A 16407-nucleotide genomic window follows, 5' to 3' on the forward strand; every position below is an offset into this window, starting at 1 on the left:
TTTCCAGGAGTGCCTGAGCATGGGGGAACCGAAGGGCTTTAGTTGCAGAAGATAAGAGAATTCCCCGTGTTGGGTTGGTGGCGTGTTAGAGAGGCCACTTTCCTCAGAGAGGTTACAGATGGGTGTCTCTGGAAACATTTTTTTTTTTTTTTGAGACTGAGTCTCACTCTGTCGTCTAGGCTGGAGTGTAGTGGCGCGATCTCGACTCACTGCAACTTCTGCCTCCCAAGTTCAAGCGATTCTCCTGCCTCAGCCTCCCGAGTAGCTGGGACTACAGGCATGTGCCACCACGCCCAGCTAATTATTGCACGCACCACCATGCCTGGCTAGTTTTTGTACTTTTAGTAGAGACAGGGTTTCATCATGTTGGCTAGGCTGGCCTTGAACTCCTGACCTCAAGTGATCTGCCCTCCTCGGCCTCCCAAAATGCTGGGATTACAGGCATGACCACCGTGCCCCGTCAATTTTTTTTTTAATAGAAAACTTTATTATGGGGTTTCTTTAAGGGCCGCACTTTCTCGAAGTGGCATTGGGTGAAAATAGGCAATTGTCTTATGTTTTCCTTATTTGGGGGTTTAGAAGAAAAGAAGGTCACTCTGATAAAAAGACCTATGGTTAAAGAAGGATTTGTTTTCAGGCTCTAAGCCTAGTTACTGTAACTATGGGAGGGAGCAGGCACTAACCTGGCCAACATAATATGTTTGGGCCTTGGCTCTGCACAGAGAGAAACCATCCCTGTGGACACAGTTTGCCCTCCTGGCTGCCAGCCGGTCTCATGAGTCCCAGAGCTTTGAGGTTGCAGCTAAATCTAAAATCCTGGCTGGGAGCGGTGGCTCATGCCTGTAATCCCAGCACTTTGGAAGGCTGAGGCGGGCGGATCATTTGAGGTGAGGAGTTTGAGACCAGTCTGGCCAACATGGTGAAAACCATCTCTGCTAAAAATACAAAAATTAGCCGGGTGTGGTAGCATGTGCCTGTAATCCCAGCTAGTCAGGAGGCTGAGGCAGGAGAATCGCTTGAACCTGGGAGGCAGAGGTTGCAGTGAGCCAAGATCGCACCACTACCCTCCAGCCTGGGTGACAGAGCGAGACTCTGTCTCGAAAAATATTTTTAAAAAAAAATGAAAAAAATAAAAAAATCTAAAATCCCTCCATTACTGACAGTCAATCCAAGAATCCACTACCCACTGCCCGAGGGCCAGCCTTCCCTTTACACGCCATGACAGTGTCTCACAGAAGTTGTTGAAGCAAGACCTGCTCTCTAGCCCTAATGAAGGAGGACTATTTCCCCAGGCGCTACCGTCACAAATGTACTTGTGGCTTCTGGGCTTCCTCACCAGGGACCTTAAATCTCACCAACTCATGGGGGCATCCACTGCCATCTACCACCTCATGTAGTTAATAGGGAGGCTGAGGGGCTTTGAGAGTAGAAAGAAAATGGCTGCCAATGGATTTGCTGTCCTCCCATCTTCGTTCAACTTTATCACAGGACTTCGTTCCACCCTTGCTCTGACTAACTCAATCCGCAGGGGGCTGATGCCCTTCTTTTGTGAGGAAAGCTGTTGACCAGGCTCGACTTCTGTGATCACAGGTGTGGCATCCACTCCATGAGTCACACGGAGGCACTGGGACACACGTGGGGGCTGCCTGGGTCTAGCTCTCAGGCCACCTCAAGTCCATTCTGAAGGGCTCAAAATGTTCATCATGAAGAGAGAAGCCAAAAACATTCCTTCTTTATTTACCAAAGCTCTAATTCTTTTCTTTCTTTTTTTTTCTTTTATTTTTTGAGATGGAGTTTCACTCTTGTTGCCCAGACTAGAGTGCAGTTGTGCGATCTCAGCTCACTGCAACCTTCGCCTCCCAGGTTCAAGCGATTCTTCTGCCTCAGCCTCCCAAGTAGCTGGGATTACAGGCATGCGCCACAGAACTCTAATTCTTAATGCCACCCCTAGATTCAGATCTAGGGCTTGGGACTTTAGAAAGTGTGGCTTATTTGGAAGAATCTCTCTCCATTGCTATACACTTTTGCTGGCTTCTATAATCCAAGCTCTGAAAGGCACTCAAAGGTCTTGTTTGCACATCTGGCCATCTGTGGGGAGGTTCCTCCCATAAAGGTCTGGAGAAATGGCTTTGTTGCTAACAACTTGTGTTGTTAAGCTAGAGAGTGTACGTTCTGCATTTTACTCCAGTAGCCTAGATGCGAGATTCTTTTAGGGAGTTGCTGATTTTCTGAGGGTGTCTGTGGAAGGGCTCAAGGATAGCCTTTAGAATGATGAGTTTGAGGCTTGCTGATCTCCTGATGTTGGAATCTAACAAGGAGTGGACTTGTAGGCTTTTAGAGGAACTATGTAGATGGATAGTTATAGAAATCCTTGGCTAGGAATATCAAGAAGAAACATATATGTATGCAGTCACATACTGAAAAGGGAATATAAGATGGAGAATTTCAGCTGCACATTTCTGTAGATTAGCATGTTTATATGGCAGAAGATTGCACCATTCTAGGTAAAAGAAAATTGTTTGTCTCTAAATCTATCTGGGTTAATGGGCTACATTCTTCAGTCCTGACTTTGGACCTAAATTCTGTTGTCATTAGTCCACAATGAAATGAGTCAAGTAAAAAAGAATGCCGGTGGAAGACTGGTAGATGATCTTCCTTAGAAGGGAGTTCCTTTTATTCTGAGTTGGTACCCTTTCTACTTTGTGATTAAAACATCCTTACTTTTATGAACTGATGGTGGTAATTGATCATGGGGATTTCAGATGCAGATTTTTGCTGGAGAAAATTAAACATTAAATCCACACAATCCACCCCCGCCTACCCCATAGACCCCTCTTTTTCAAAGGACATTGGCCCATAAAATCCAAGTATCTGGGACCAGCTGACCTACTTACTTTCTTGGAAGCCATTAGGCAAATGACACTCTCCTGTCCCAGAAGAACAGGCTACAACCCTACTCTGCAGGCTTTTCCAGTATTTTCCTCTTGCTTTTGACGGGGAGTGGTAACCTTTTCCTAGCATGTGCCTTCTCTGCATGGCGCCTCTTCTACTCTTTGCAAGAGAACAAATTTGCCTCTTCCTCCTCTGGGCTGCTCAAGCACCTTGTTTGTACTTTGCTTAGCACTTGCCATGATAAAAGACAATTATTTGAATGAGCCTTTTTTCTCACTAAGCTGTGAGGTTTCTGACAGCTTATCTTTTCATTTTTTATTTTTTGTCATTACTAAGCACAATGCCTGGTAAATATATATTTGCTGAATGAATAAGCATCCTAAATCTCAGGTTGCAGTTAAAGGCTATTGTCTCCTTTGTCTCTTCCAGTAGCAATAAACAGCTAATCTAATATATAATTTTTATTTTTATTTATTTGTATTTTTGAGATGGAGTCTCGCTCTGTTACCCAGGCTGGAGTGCAGTTGAGCAATCTTGGCTCACTGCAACCTCCGCCTCCTGTGTTCAAGCGATTCTTCTGCCACAGCCGAGTAGCTGAGATTACAGGTACGCGCCGCCACACCCAGCTAATTTTTGTATTTTTGGCAGAGATGGGGTTTCACCGTATTGGCCAGGCTGGTCTCGAACTCCTGACCTCAAATGATCCGCCCGCCTCAGCCTCCCAAAGTGCTGGGATTACAGGCATGAACCCACTGCACCTGGCCTCTAATGTATAATTTATGATGCCTGAATACTACGTTAGAGTTCTTCTTTGGCTGTCTCTTCTCCTGACATCATAATACTAGGAAACACACCGAGCTTTAGTTCCGAGCCACTTACTCTTTGGAGACTCAGTGTCCAAAGGAAAGGAATTAAGAGCAGGTTCTCGCCATCTTCAACATGCTAGAGAAGACAGGCTAGGAGGGATTGGTCCTCAGAGGTGAGATGCTGACTATTCTCCAAGAAGTTTTGCTAAGTCATTTTGAACTTTGGCTTTTTTTTTTTTTTTTGAGACGGTGTTTCACTCTTGTCACCCAGGCTGGAGTGCAATGGCGCAATCTCGGCTCACTGCAACCTCCACCTCCCAGGTTCAAGCAATTCTCCTGCCTCAGCCTCCCGAGTAGCTGGGATTACAGGCGTGTACCACCACACCCAGCTAATTTTTTTGTATTATTAGTAGAGACGGGGTTTCACCATGTTGGCCAGGCTGGTCTTGAACTCCTGACCTCAAGTGATCCGCCCATCTCGGCCTCCCAAAGTGCTGGGATTACAGGTGTGAGTCACTGTGCCCGGCCTTCTTGTTTAGCTTTTGGTAACCTATTTATTCATTCATTCTTCCAAAAAGTTTTGTTGCCAAATAGACAGCACCATTCACTTGTATCCCTCAAAAAGATTCACGCAGGTTTTGGAGTCAGGCATCTCTAAGTATGATGTTGGCATGAGTCTTGGCTTTGTCTTCTAGGAGCCATATAATATGGGGCAAGTTCCCATTTTAGGTTTCAATTTTTCTCACCAGCCGAAAGCGTATAATAATCCTTCTGTCACAGTTATTGAGAAATGAGAACATGTATATAATGTATCTAGCCAGTGCTCAGTACATGGTCATTTCTCATCACCTCCCCTTAATGCAGAACTCAGCCAACTTAAGCATGATAAACTCATTCATGGCCAGATATGGTGGTACATGCCTGTAACCCTAGCACTTTGGGAGGCTGAGGCTGGCAGATGGCTTGAGCCCAGGAGTTCGAGACCAGCCTGGGCAACATGGTGAAACACTGTCTCTACAAAAAATACAAAAATTAGCTGGGTGTGGTGGCACATGCCTGTGGTCCCAGCTCCTCAGGAGGCTGAAATGGGTGAATCACTTGAGCCTGGGAAGGCTGCAATGAGCCATGATCACACCACTACACTCCATCCTGGGTGACAGAGCAAGGCGAGACCCTGTCTCAAAACAAACTATGTTATTAGAGACTTAGAAGTCTTCACTTTCCCATCCCCAGCCCCACCTTCATGTCTACGTTGTAAAAGAGGCTGCAGCAAGAGGGCAATACCAATATCTATTCCAGGGGAAGAATTTGGTAATGATGGGCTTTCAGGAATAAAGGTTTGGGGGAAAAGCTGAGATTTCATCACTTACAAGTGAGCCGCTGTAGAAGCCAGTCAAATGTATTGCGTGGTAAGCGAGCTTTGACTTTACTAAATCAGAAGGGGATGGGGAACATGTGTGGGTGTTGGAGTGATTAGAGATTCAGCGTGTTTGTGTCCTGCCGCTTTGATTCCCTTATTAAAGAGAATGAAAATAAACCCAGCAGCTGCTGGTTAACTCTTTCTGGGTGTAGGCCTACAATCAGCAGAAATGCTCCAAGTCATCAAGCATTCCTGACATCCTGGGTGGAATTATCTAATCTAAGGCTTTTGCAAGGGAAGAATTTGAGTCCCCACCTAGCCTTTTCTCCTAGAGGTCTGGAAGAGATTATCACACGGTCTCAAAAACTAGAGCTCTAACCTGTTTTTGGTTTATGTGTTTGTTCATTCATTTGCCTAGATCAAAAGAGCATTCTCGAGGCCAGGGGCTGTGGGTCACGCCTGTAATCCCAGCACTTTGGGAGGCTGAGGCAGGCAGATCCCTTGAGGCCAGGAGTTCGAGACTGCCTGGCCAACATGGTGAAACCCCATCTCCACTACAATTACAAAAATTAGCCAGGCATGGTGGCGGGCACCTATAATCCTAGCTAGTTGGGAGGCTGAGGCAGGAGAATTGCTTGAACCTAGGAGGCACAGGCTACAGTGAGCTGAGGTCATAACACTGCACTCCAGCCTGGGCGACAGAGTGAGACTCTGTCTCAAAAAAAAAAAAAAAGTATTCTCAGTCATGGATTTAAGATAATCATAATAAACAACATGGTCTAGCTTCCAGGTTCTCACAACAGAAGAAAGATAAGGCCAACAGAAGTACAGTTAGAAGACAGAGGTAAATGCAGTTTAGGAAAGGCATTTAGGAGGAGGAGAAAGAGCAAGTCCCAGAGTGTGCTGGTGGTTGGAGAGATGGTGGGGCCACCATTGTTGTGCACGCTTATTATATGCCAGGCACTGTGCTGCCGTCTGCACACATTATCTCTGTATCATCACAACCACTCTGCAAGGCAGGTCCAGTCTCATCCCATTTCTTGAAAAGAAGGCTTAGGGACATGATCTCCCCAACCTGAAAAGTGGCAGAGCCAGAAGTCAAACATTCATCCGTCTGGTCGTGGTATCCTCAACCTCTGCCTCCAGAAGCATGTGATCTTGTTAAATCATAGCTAATGCTAATGTAGCCAAAAATGGACAAATAAAGGCACCAAAGTAGAAGTAGTATAGGGGGTGGAAGCTGCCCCAAAAGGGCCTGCTGGGGAGAATCAGGGAGGGGGACGGGGCAGGTAGAATTGGTAGGCAGTGGGAACACAGAAAGCCCATGCTGCATACCACTTCCCTAGAGCTTTTGCACTCTCATTCCATAAGGAGAGGAACCCCAGGTGGTTAGGCTTTGTCCTGGGGGCAGGGTGGTGGGGGTGGAGATGGTGGAGCAGCTATGGGAACATCAAGGCATATACCCTGGATTTTCAGGGATAACCATAATTTTCAAATCATCCCCTTTCATTTACAGGCCATAGATGAAACACTGGTCTTGACTCTTGTTTCAGAAAATAAGGTCCCAGCAAAGTCAATGGGTTAGGAAGTGTGGGAGCCCTGTTCTCTGAGGACTGTTGGAAACGAGATTCACTGAAGGACGCCTGGGCTCTCCTGACTTTGTTCTTCAGTGTCCAGGCAGAATCTCCTCGGTTAATTCTCCAGAAGAGAGCCCCCACCCTTCCTCTTTATACACTCTGGCAAGGGAGCTCCCAATCTTGCAGTCCCAGGCTCCCAAAATCTCCGTAGCAGACATTTTTGGGGGTCCCCCATCTCCTGTCCAAACCTTGGAATTTGTAATCATTTTAGTGCTTAGGGAAAGAGAGGAGAGGAAATTAGATCCTATTCAAAATGCATCTCTTCCCTTCCATTTTTCTTTCCTCACTCTCCAGCCATGTGGGTCCCATCACAAGTCATCAATAACAAGATGGTCACCCCCGAGTCCAAGGGAGGCTCACAAGACTCAGGCAGAGTGAAGCTGAGCACAGGGCAGGATGTGATAAGCGGGCCTGAATGGAGCCGAGGAAGGCCGGGCACTGGCAGCCTTTAAGTGCCTTGCAGGGACATGTGCCGGGAGTGTGTGTATGCCTCCAAATCTCCTGAGCATGCCCCCGGGCACTTCAGCCTGGCCTTGGCCTCATTACTACCTCATTGTGTGTAACGGGCACAGGTTCTGATAGAACCAATTTCCTTTACTGGAGTTTGCAAATAACCTGCTGTCCTTGGGCCTGTGTTTTTCCATCTCTAAAATGGGAATACTAATCCTGCCTTCGATGTCCCACTGACCACATACACCCCTCACAAAGATACTGTGAGGATGAGTGAGTAATAGCAAACAATCTTAAGGCTAAAAGAACCCCAGGGTTCATTTTTTCTATCCCTCTACCTCCAGCCAAGTTCTCTACACAATAATACCCATACCAAACAAAGGAATGTACCGGGCATAAAGACTATCTAGAAAGGACAGCCCGCAGCTTCCCCTTGGTTTGAAGCCAAGTTGGAAGTTGTCATGCCAGCTGCATTTTTTTTTTTTACTGCATTGCTGTTCATCAAGTAATTCAGGGCACTGGGGGGGGAAAAAACTTCTCTGAAAATGAGGGAGTGATTTGCAGCATCTGTTATTTCCTCTTTAATTGAATCTGTTCTTCTCAGATACCAGGAGCAAGTGCCAAAGTCAGCAGTAGAATTCAGCTGTGTACATTTTGAACGAGCTGGAAGATAAGTTTATGAGCACTATACGGATGCAGATTGTACAGAAACCAGATGGCCAGATTGTCCTCAAAGTCCTCTGGAGGGCGGTAGCTGACATGAAGCTCCAGCATGAGGAGGTGGGAGGTCTGCTGACTTTCCTAAGGAGCTGCTTGGGTAGATACACACCCAGGGTGGACTTGGATGCTTCCTTGGTGGGGGACGCATGTCACACGAGAGGGGCTTTCTCAGCAGCCCAAATGGACCCAGGGGCTCTCATGCTTCCTTCCATCCTGGCCCTGAGTAATAGGCATAAGCCAGGGTCCCGTTGGTGCTCGCTCTTTTTCCCTCACATTCTGCATCCTTGTTGAGCACCAGGAGGGTCACCAAGGGAAGCTAGGGAATTTCCACCCCAGAAAGTACCCAACAGCCCTGACTAGCTGGGAGGCAAGAGGAGAACTCCATGGGTTTCACAGGTACCTTCCTGCCTGTGGTGTTGCACAAACAAAAGCAAACGCCCTGAAGTATATAGAACTCCACTACCAAGTGCACCTTCTTAACAGCAGTTATGTTTGCAGGAGAAGTGAGGATTTCGCTCCTGGATGAATGAGGAATAGTGGTACAGGGATGTACATCTCTGAGCTGAGCCCCAGGAAGTTGACTGGACATTCATCTTTCTTCTCTGTTTTTTTTTTTTTTTTTTTTGAGATGGATCTCGCTCTGTTGCCCAGGCTTCGGTATAGTGGCATGATCTCGGCTCACTGCAACCTCAGCCCCCTGGGTTCCAGCGATTCTTCTGTCTCAGCCTCCCAAGTAGCTGGGATTACAGGCACATGCTACCAAGCCCGGCTAATTTTTATATTTTTAGTAGAGATGGGATTGCACCATGTTGGACAGGATGGTCTCGAACTCCTGACCTCAGGTGCTCCGTCTGCCTCAGCCTCCCAAAGTGCTGGGATTACAGGTATGAGCTACCGTGCCCGGACTGCACCCAGCCTCATCTTTCTTCTCTGAAAGGCCTACTTTCCGAGCCTTTGTGACCACAACTTGGAGACTGACTTGCCAATCTCTCAGCCCGTGTTTGTTTTTCTTGTGCCCCGAGACTAGACAAAGTAGCTTGGTATTAGTGTTCCTCATTTTCTTTCTTTCTTTTTTTCTTTTTTTTTTTTTTTTTTTGTGAGACGGAGTCTCGCTCTGTCGCCCAGGCTGGAGTGCAGTGGCACGATCTGGGCTCACTGCAAGCTCAGCCTCCCAGATTCACGCCATTCTCCTGCCTCAGCCTCCCAAGTAGCTGGGACTACAGGCTCCCGCCACCACTCCTGGCTAATTTTTTGTATTTTTAGTAGAGACGGGGTTTCACTGTGTTAGCCAGGATGGTCTCGATCTCCTGACCTCGTGATCCGCCTGCTTTAGCCTCCCAAAGTGCTGGGATTACAGGCGTGAGCCACCGCACCCGGCCCAGTGTTCCTCATTTTCACACAGAGGAGTTGAGGCTCACATGGGATGAAGCTCTCTTTAGGGCACACAGGAGGTGCACTGTAGATCCCAAGAACAGCCACAGGACGAAGAGAGGCTTTTGTTTGGGAAGTAAAAAGCCATGTGGTCAGCTGACTCTGCGGCATCAGACAAATGCACGTGAAATCATGGATTTCACCCACCTGAGGAAGGTGGAAAGTTACATCAGTTGTGATAATAGATCTGTAGATGCAAAAGCCCTTGAAAGGAATATCCTATGGAAATAGAAGATATATCATAGCTTTAGCCTCTTAGGAGTGTATGTGATTTTCCCAAAAAGATAAGCTTTATGTTAGCAATTATAAAGAAACTGTAGGCATCTTGCATTTTTCTGAGAGCCATGGCCAAATTCTTGGTAAGAGTTTTTTTTTTAAATCATAGTATTTTATTTTGGGGGCCCTAAAGTTTATTTATCTCAACCACTCCCAAATCTGGCCACATGTCAATCATCTCCAGCCTGGGCGACAAAGTGAGACTCCATCTCAAAAAAATATATGAATGTTCAGGGTCATCCCTGAAAATCCTGATCAGTAGGTCTTGGGGAACATGGGAATCTGTATTTTTACTGAACTCCACCAGTAATTCAGATATGCAGCTGGCTTTGTGACCTCATCCAGTGCAGCCTTCCATCAGATGTTTATATCCAGGTTAGAAACCACCTCTGGATAACTTAAGGAGGAAACGAGTTTAGGTGGCTCACAGAACTGATCAGGGGCGTGGATGATCAGACTCTGGAAACAGGCAGGAGTCAAGGACACTGCCGCAGACACTTGCCTTGACCCCTCCACTCTTGGTCACTTGAGGTTCCAAAGTCTTTCACGGGAGTAGTTGATTGCCTTCATCTAGTCATATGCTGGCCATCATCTGTCAGGAAGCTGAAAGAGAGAACATCTGCCCCATCAGCTTCTTTAGCGGGGCTCCCCCTTTGCTCATATTGGGATTCCCCTAAATAAGAAGAGTGCTTAGATACTGGACAGCCAAAACAACAATTGCTGTCTACAGTGTTGCCACAGTCATCAAGACTGTGCTTGAACTCCTCCATTCTCGGGGAGCTCACCACCTTACAAGGCCATCCAATTCTCTCTAAATCAGCCTTCCTGAAATTGCTACCTATTGGCACTTAGGGTCAAGCCTTTCCCAAAATCTCATATTTAGGGGACACTGAAGAAGAACACCTTCTGAACTTCTGCCTTTACTTTAAAACCTGAAGCAAGTGAGAGGCAGACCTCTTTTTCCAGGTATTTGGCCCAGAGGCAGCGGGGTAAAATGGAGAGAGTGAAGGATTGAACTCAGTCCTGGTTCTGACTCCTGGTTCTGCTGCTTCACGGTCATGTGACTTTGGACAGATTGCTTCACAACTTGTGACCCTCAGTTTCCTCATCAGTAAAACTGAAGATACTGATGGTGAGAATTAAGCCTGAACACTTTACAAATGCGCTTCCTCTTTCCATCTTCACACAGAGTGAAGCAATGTCAGCTGATGATGGGAAGGCAGGGTAGGATGGTGCTGAAGAACAGAGGTGTCTAGCAAGCCTGTGTCTGAGCCCGGGACACACTCATTATCTGCATAACCTTGTACAAAGTATTTACCTTCTCCTTTGCTCATCTGTAAAGTGAGTGCAATTATAGTACCTATGTCATAGAGTTGTTCTGAAGACTAAATGAAATAAATTTTTCGTTGTTGTTCTTGTTTTTTGAGATGGAGTCTCGCTCTGTCACCTGGGCTGGAGTGCAGTGGCGCGATCTCGGCTCACTGCAAGCTCCGCCTCCCAGGTTCACGCCATTCTCCTGCCTCAGCCTCCCAAGTAGCTGGGACTACAGGCGCCCGCCACCACGCCTGGCTAATTTTTTGTATTTTTAGTAGAGACAGGGTTTCACCGTGTTAGCCAGGATGGCCTCGATCTCCTGACCTCGTGATCTGCCCGCCTCGGCTTCCCAAAGTGCTGAGATTACAGGCGTGAGCCACTGTGCCCAGCTGAGATAAATGTTAAATGCTGACACAGTGCTTAGTATTTAAATAACACTTAAGATATCATGTCTTATTATTGATTGGCGGTTGAGGTGGGACTTCATGGTCTGGACAGACCTTGCATTGCTGCCGTCAAGGGAAAGTTGCCTCCTTCAAAACAGTTGTAGCGCTGCTGTCAGTGTCTGTTAAGAATGAGGTGGTGCATATGCTACGGCAGAGACAATCCAGAAAGCTTCTCAATCAATAGAACCTCTGAGGCTGCTGTAGCTTCGGCATAGCTATCATCTTTTAGGGCCATTTACCCGATCTGTCACCAAAGAGACACAGCAGAAACTGCTGGAGAAACACGGATCTGAAAGTCCAGTAATGATGGCTCCTCTCCTCTTTCTATTCTCTCCACCCATCTGTTCCCCTACTTCCTTCAAAGCACACATAGACACACACCCCTTTTTTCTCTCTCAAAACAGGGGATAATTAAAAAACCAAAATCCAAACATCCAGCAGAAGTTTATGCTTGAGTCTCAGAACACAACATATGGCTTCCCAGCCATTGCCAGGTTCTATAACCACAAAGAGAGAGGTCTCCAGCCTCCACCGTGGCCCCCTGGCTTTGCCACTATTTGCTGACAGAGGCAGCACCCCTCCCCCAAGGACTAAAGGGTCATGGTGTTCAACCCCTTGAATTGTAGTCAAAATTACATTTTCCTGTCATTTGAAAATGCTCCAGAAACAGAGGAGATTCAAATGCTTCCTTTCCTTGTCCCTGTTTCAGCTTTCCGTTTCCAGTATTGGATTAGAGGCAGCAGGGACTGTGGAGAGAGGACGAGGAGGTGGAATTTCCTGATCGTGGTGCAGTGTCCCTCTGTGGGGGCAGAAAAACTGCACGGTAGTAGCAGCAAGCTGGGGCTGGTGAGAACCCCGAGAGGAAGAGGGATCTCAGCTGCAGAGGAGAGCTCTGAGACAGGGTCTCACTCTGTTGCCCAGACTGGAGTGCAGTGGCTCAATCATGACTCACTGCAGCCCCAGCATCCTGAGCTCATGTGGTCCTTCTGCCTCAGCCTCCCAGGTTGCTGGGACTACAGGCATGTAGCACAATGCCCAGCTAATTTTTTTGCATTTTTAGTAGAGATGGTGTTTTGCCATGTTGCCCAGGCTGGGTTATTTTTTATTTCTATTGCCCAAGTCACATGGAGGAATTGTGCCAGATCGGAGTAGAAAGAGGTCGATTCTACCTTATCCCTCCCTCCACAAAACACACACATGTGCTGAGAGTTAGCTTTTCGTCTCTGCCCCTCTCATATCCCTTGTGTGGCCTCTTGCATGGGGAATCGCTCTCCACCCAGAGGCTTGGGACATCAGGATGTCCTTTCACCTCCCGAGGCGAGGTTGCCTGTGGGAGACCATGCTCAGAGCTTTCAGTCTGCACTGCTCTGTAAGGAGGTTTGGGTTGCAGACATATCCTCTTTCCACCTGAGGGCAGGTAATGCAACCACAGTGTCACCCAGTTCTGTAAAATTCCTGTCTAAGGAGTCCAGTTCAGTTTTCTGAATCTTGAACACCAGACCAGGCTAAAGAGGGGAGCCCCAGAAAGCTTTGCTGGAAGGAAGAGAGAGACAAAAGCCTAGCCTTTCCTCCCAGTAGAAGCTGTTGGCCATGGCTCTTCTAGCCTCATAATTTGGAGATGGTAGATGGAATCATGACGATTATAGCCTCATCTCCCCTTCTCCCATCCTGTCCGAGTAGTCACACAGATTGATGCCTTAATTTCCCATAGCACAGCTGAGGCCAAGGTGTAACAAACTGAACAAGACTTTACTAGCAGCTCAGGTTCAGGACTACGCTTAGGACTAGCCCATTCTCAGGGGGTTCCCTCAAAGCTACCACTGTATGACAGAGACCCCTGTCCTCTAGCTCCCAGAAAAGTCCTCAAGTTTTGCCAGACTCCCAGGAGTACTAGCATAAGAAAGCAAGGCCCAGAGACATGGAGATTCTCTCTTCTCCCACCTAAGGCCTTCCTTCCAAATCCTCATTGCCTGTCCTAAGAACTGCCACTTCTGGACTAACCGATAGCAGAAGGGCCAGGTTCCCTCTCTGCCCCTGGGGAAGTGATGCTACCCCACAGTTGGAGGAGATAATCACATCAGAATATATCAGACCTGCAGTAGTGTGAGAGATTTCCTGGCAGTAAGAAGGGGTAGGGAGGAGGGTGTCCTTGTCACACCCAGGCTGCCTGGATCCTGTGGCCTCCACCACATGCATTAGGTGTGGCTGTGGCCACAGATCAGTAGAGGGAGAAGCACTGCACACAGCACGGATACTTGTAAATGTCAATTGCCCTCAGTGGCTATAATTAGTTTCTCTGGTACCTTGTGTTCAGCAAAGTGGGGAAACAGCCCCTTAGAAAGTGTATATTTTCCACCGCTGTACCTCGTGATATCACCACAGGTGCCTTCTGGCTGACCCCAAGTTTCTCGTTGTTCTCCAGGAACTGCTGTGACTGTTGGTGGCAGTTCTACAACTCTGAGAAGTCACAGGGGGCCTGGTCAACCACCAACAAATGACTTCCTGTTCCCTTCCCCTACTGTCCGCCACCCCCCATGACACTAGGCCAGTCCTTGCCTGTTGAGAATAAATTCAACTGTACGTGGATTCCTCACCCAAGTTTCTTTCTTCCTTTTTTTTTTTCTTTTTTTGAGACAAGTCTCACTCTGTCACCAGTCTCACTCTGTCACCCAGACTGGAGTGCAGTGGCGCCATCTTGGCTCACTGTAACCTTCGCCTCCTGGGTTCAAGCAATTTTCCTGCCTTAGTCTCCCAGGTAGCTGGGATTACACGCACCCGCTACCAAGTCTGGCTAATTTTTGTATTTTTAGTAGTAGAGACAGGGTTTCACCACGTTGGCCAGGCAGGCTTCGAACTCCTAAACTCAAGTGATCCTCCCACCTCGGCCTCCCAAAGTGCTGGGATTACAGGTGTGAGCCACCATGCCTGGCCTCACCCAAGTTTTAAACACATCCAAGAAAGTGGATGCATACCTACCTAGTCTAATGTTTAAAATACATTTCGGATGAAGCGTTTCTTGTTCTAAAACTACTTAACATAGAGCCCTAGAGCCTCAGATTCCTTGTAAGTCACTAAGTCAGTGCATGGCATTGGGTACTAGTGTTATATTATTGGGCAGACTTGTGAGAGGATGTGGAGTCTCACAGACTCCAGGTTTGTATCTGCCATCTCCAGCCGTGTGACCGAGTTATTTAACCTTTGAGCACTGGCCTCTTGATCCATCAAATGGGATATTTAGGGGGAAAAGTGGGACAGTTAGGATTGTGTGAGGATTAAGTATGATGACATATGTAAAAGCAAACTAACATTGCACCCAGCAGCACCTCAATTATAGTACTTTTTATATTAATAGTATGGAATAAAGAAAAGTCTTTTTGATTGGAGCCCAAAAAAAGGGATATTAGAGGGTCAGAAATGAAAAGCTAACTCATAGCGCATGTGTGTGTTTTGTGGCGGGAGGGATAAGGTAGAATCATCCTCTTCTTACTCCAATCTGACACAATTCCTCCACGTGACTTGGGCAACAGAAATAAAGAATAATCCAGCCTGGGCAACATGGTGAAACACCGTCTCACCTAAAAATACAAAAAATTAGCTGGGCATTTTGCTACATGCCTGTAGTCCCAGCAACCTGGGAGGCTGAGGCAGGAGGACCACCAGAGCTCAGGAGGCTGGGGCTGTAGTGAGCCATGATTGATCCACTGCACTCCAGCCTGGGCGACAGAGTGAGACCGTCTCTCAAAAATAAATAACACTTATTGAGTATTACCATGTGCTAGCTGCTGTTCTAACAATCTAAGCATGATTACGTTAGATTGGTGATGGGTATTCTTACACTGCCAATTTACAGATGGATTAACTAACATGCTGAGGTTAAAAGTAACTTGTCTACACGGCTAATAATTGGGAGTGCCCGGAAGTCAATTCCCTTCTCTAAGCTTCAATTTCCTCATCAGATGGTTGGTTTAGACACCCATGTCCACCAGTGCTCAAAATTTTACATCTGTGCTAAATTTAACCAGGAAATTTGGGAGTTATGTTAGTGATGTTTGCAATGGAAAAGAAATGGTTTAGGAAACTTAACATGGCTTGAAACTCTTTAAAAGTCTTTCTTACAATTTTTCTTGTCCCTTTCTTTTGTTACTCTCTCCTTGTCTTTTCCCCTTCATCCTCCTTAAAATAAGTCTCTGAGAGGGAAAAACCTGTGGTTCACATCATGAGTTCATCAGAACCAGGCATCTATGTATCCCATCACATAGGTCAAGGAGCCTCCCAGCAAAGGTAGTAATAATCAGCCTTAGTAGCTGGAAAGATCATTTCATCTGTTTCTCTTCTTGCAAAACCTAACGTGTTAAATCAGATTCTTGAACAGTAACACTTCTCAAACAAGTTGTCTCTACTGGCTGTTTCCACTTCCTGTCCTCCTCTTTTCTCTTAAACTTATTTCAATCAGGCTTTTCTCATGCTGCCCCCCAAAGCTGCTGTCATCAAGGTCACTAATGGCCACAGTAGTGCCATATATTATGAGCAATTCCATCCTCCATCAGCAGCATTGGATGCAGGCGATCAGTCCTCTCTCAATGCTTCCTTAAAGACCCTTGGCTTCTAGGAGTTTCTTCTCTCTTGGTCCTCCTACTGCAGTGCCTGCTTCTGCTCCAACTCCTTGGCTGGCTTCCTCATCTCCTCACCTATAAATATTGGAGAGCCCTCAGCTGAAAACCACGGACCCCTTCTCTCCTTTGTCTAAACTCACCCCCACAGTAGTCTCCAAACTCCTGGCTTTATGTACTATCCATATGCTGACAACTCCTGCACTTACATCCCCCACCCAGTCCTCTCTCCCATTATCCAGACGCCGTACTCAACATCTCCTGTGGATGTCAAATAGGCATCTCAAACATGGGTCCTCCCACACAGTCTTGTCATGTCCAAGCAGGGTAACTCTTTCTTCCAGATGTTCATTCTAACGCCTTGGAGTCACCCTTAGCGCCTCACTTTTTCCCTCATCCAGTCCATCAGTGAATCTGTCAGCTTCGCTGCTTCCACAGATCCAAATCCCTGGCATTCTCTCTTGC

At 46.9% G+C, this 16407-nt stretch overlaps 1 protein-coding gene across 8 annotated transcripts in view; it reads left to right on the forward strand.

The window, feature by feature from the left end:
- Positions 1 to 16407, forward strand: part of UBASH3B (ubiquitin associated and SH3 domain containing B) — a 157047-nt gene that overhangs the window by 47003 nt on the left and 93637 nt on the right. The window contains exons 1-2 of one of the 8 annotated variants that reach the window (XM_055273529.2): positions 13 to 3871; positions 7750 to 7925. The exons of 5 other annotated variants lie outside the window; for them this stretch is intronic. In XM_055273529.2, coding sequence (XP_055129504.1) covers positions 7918 to 7925 — 8 coding nt within the window. In that variant the 5' untranslated portion in view covers positions 13 to 3871; positions 7750 to 7917. Of the gene's footprint in view, positions 1 to 12; positions 3872 to 3910; positions 7926 to 16407 lie in introns of those variants that run through there. 2 more of the 8 variants (XM_055273531.2, XM_055273528.2) reach the window with 2 other exon arrangements.

Source organism: Symphalangus syndactylus, chromosome 3 (genome assembly GCF_028878055.3).
Source record: "Symphalangus syndactylus isolate Jambi chromosome 3, NHGRI_mSymSyn1-v2.1_pri, whole genome shotgun sequence".
In the NCBI taxonomy this organism is placed as follows: Eukaryota; Metazoa; Chordata; class Mammalia; order Primates; family Hylobatidae; genus Symphalangus; species Symphalangus syndactylus.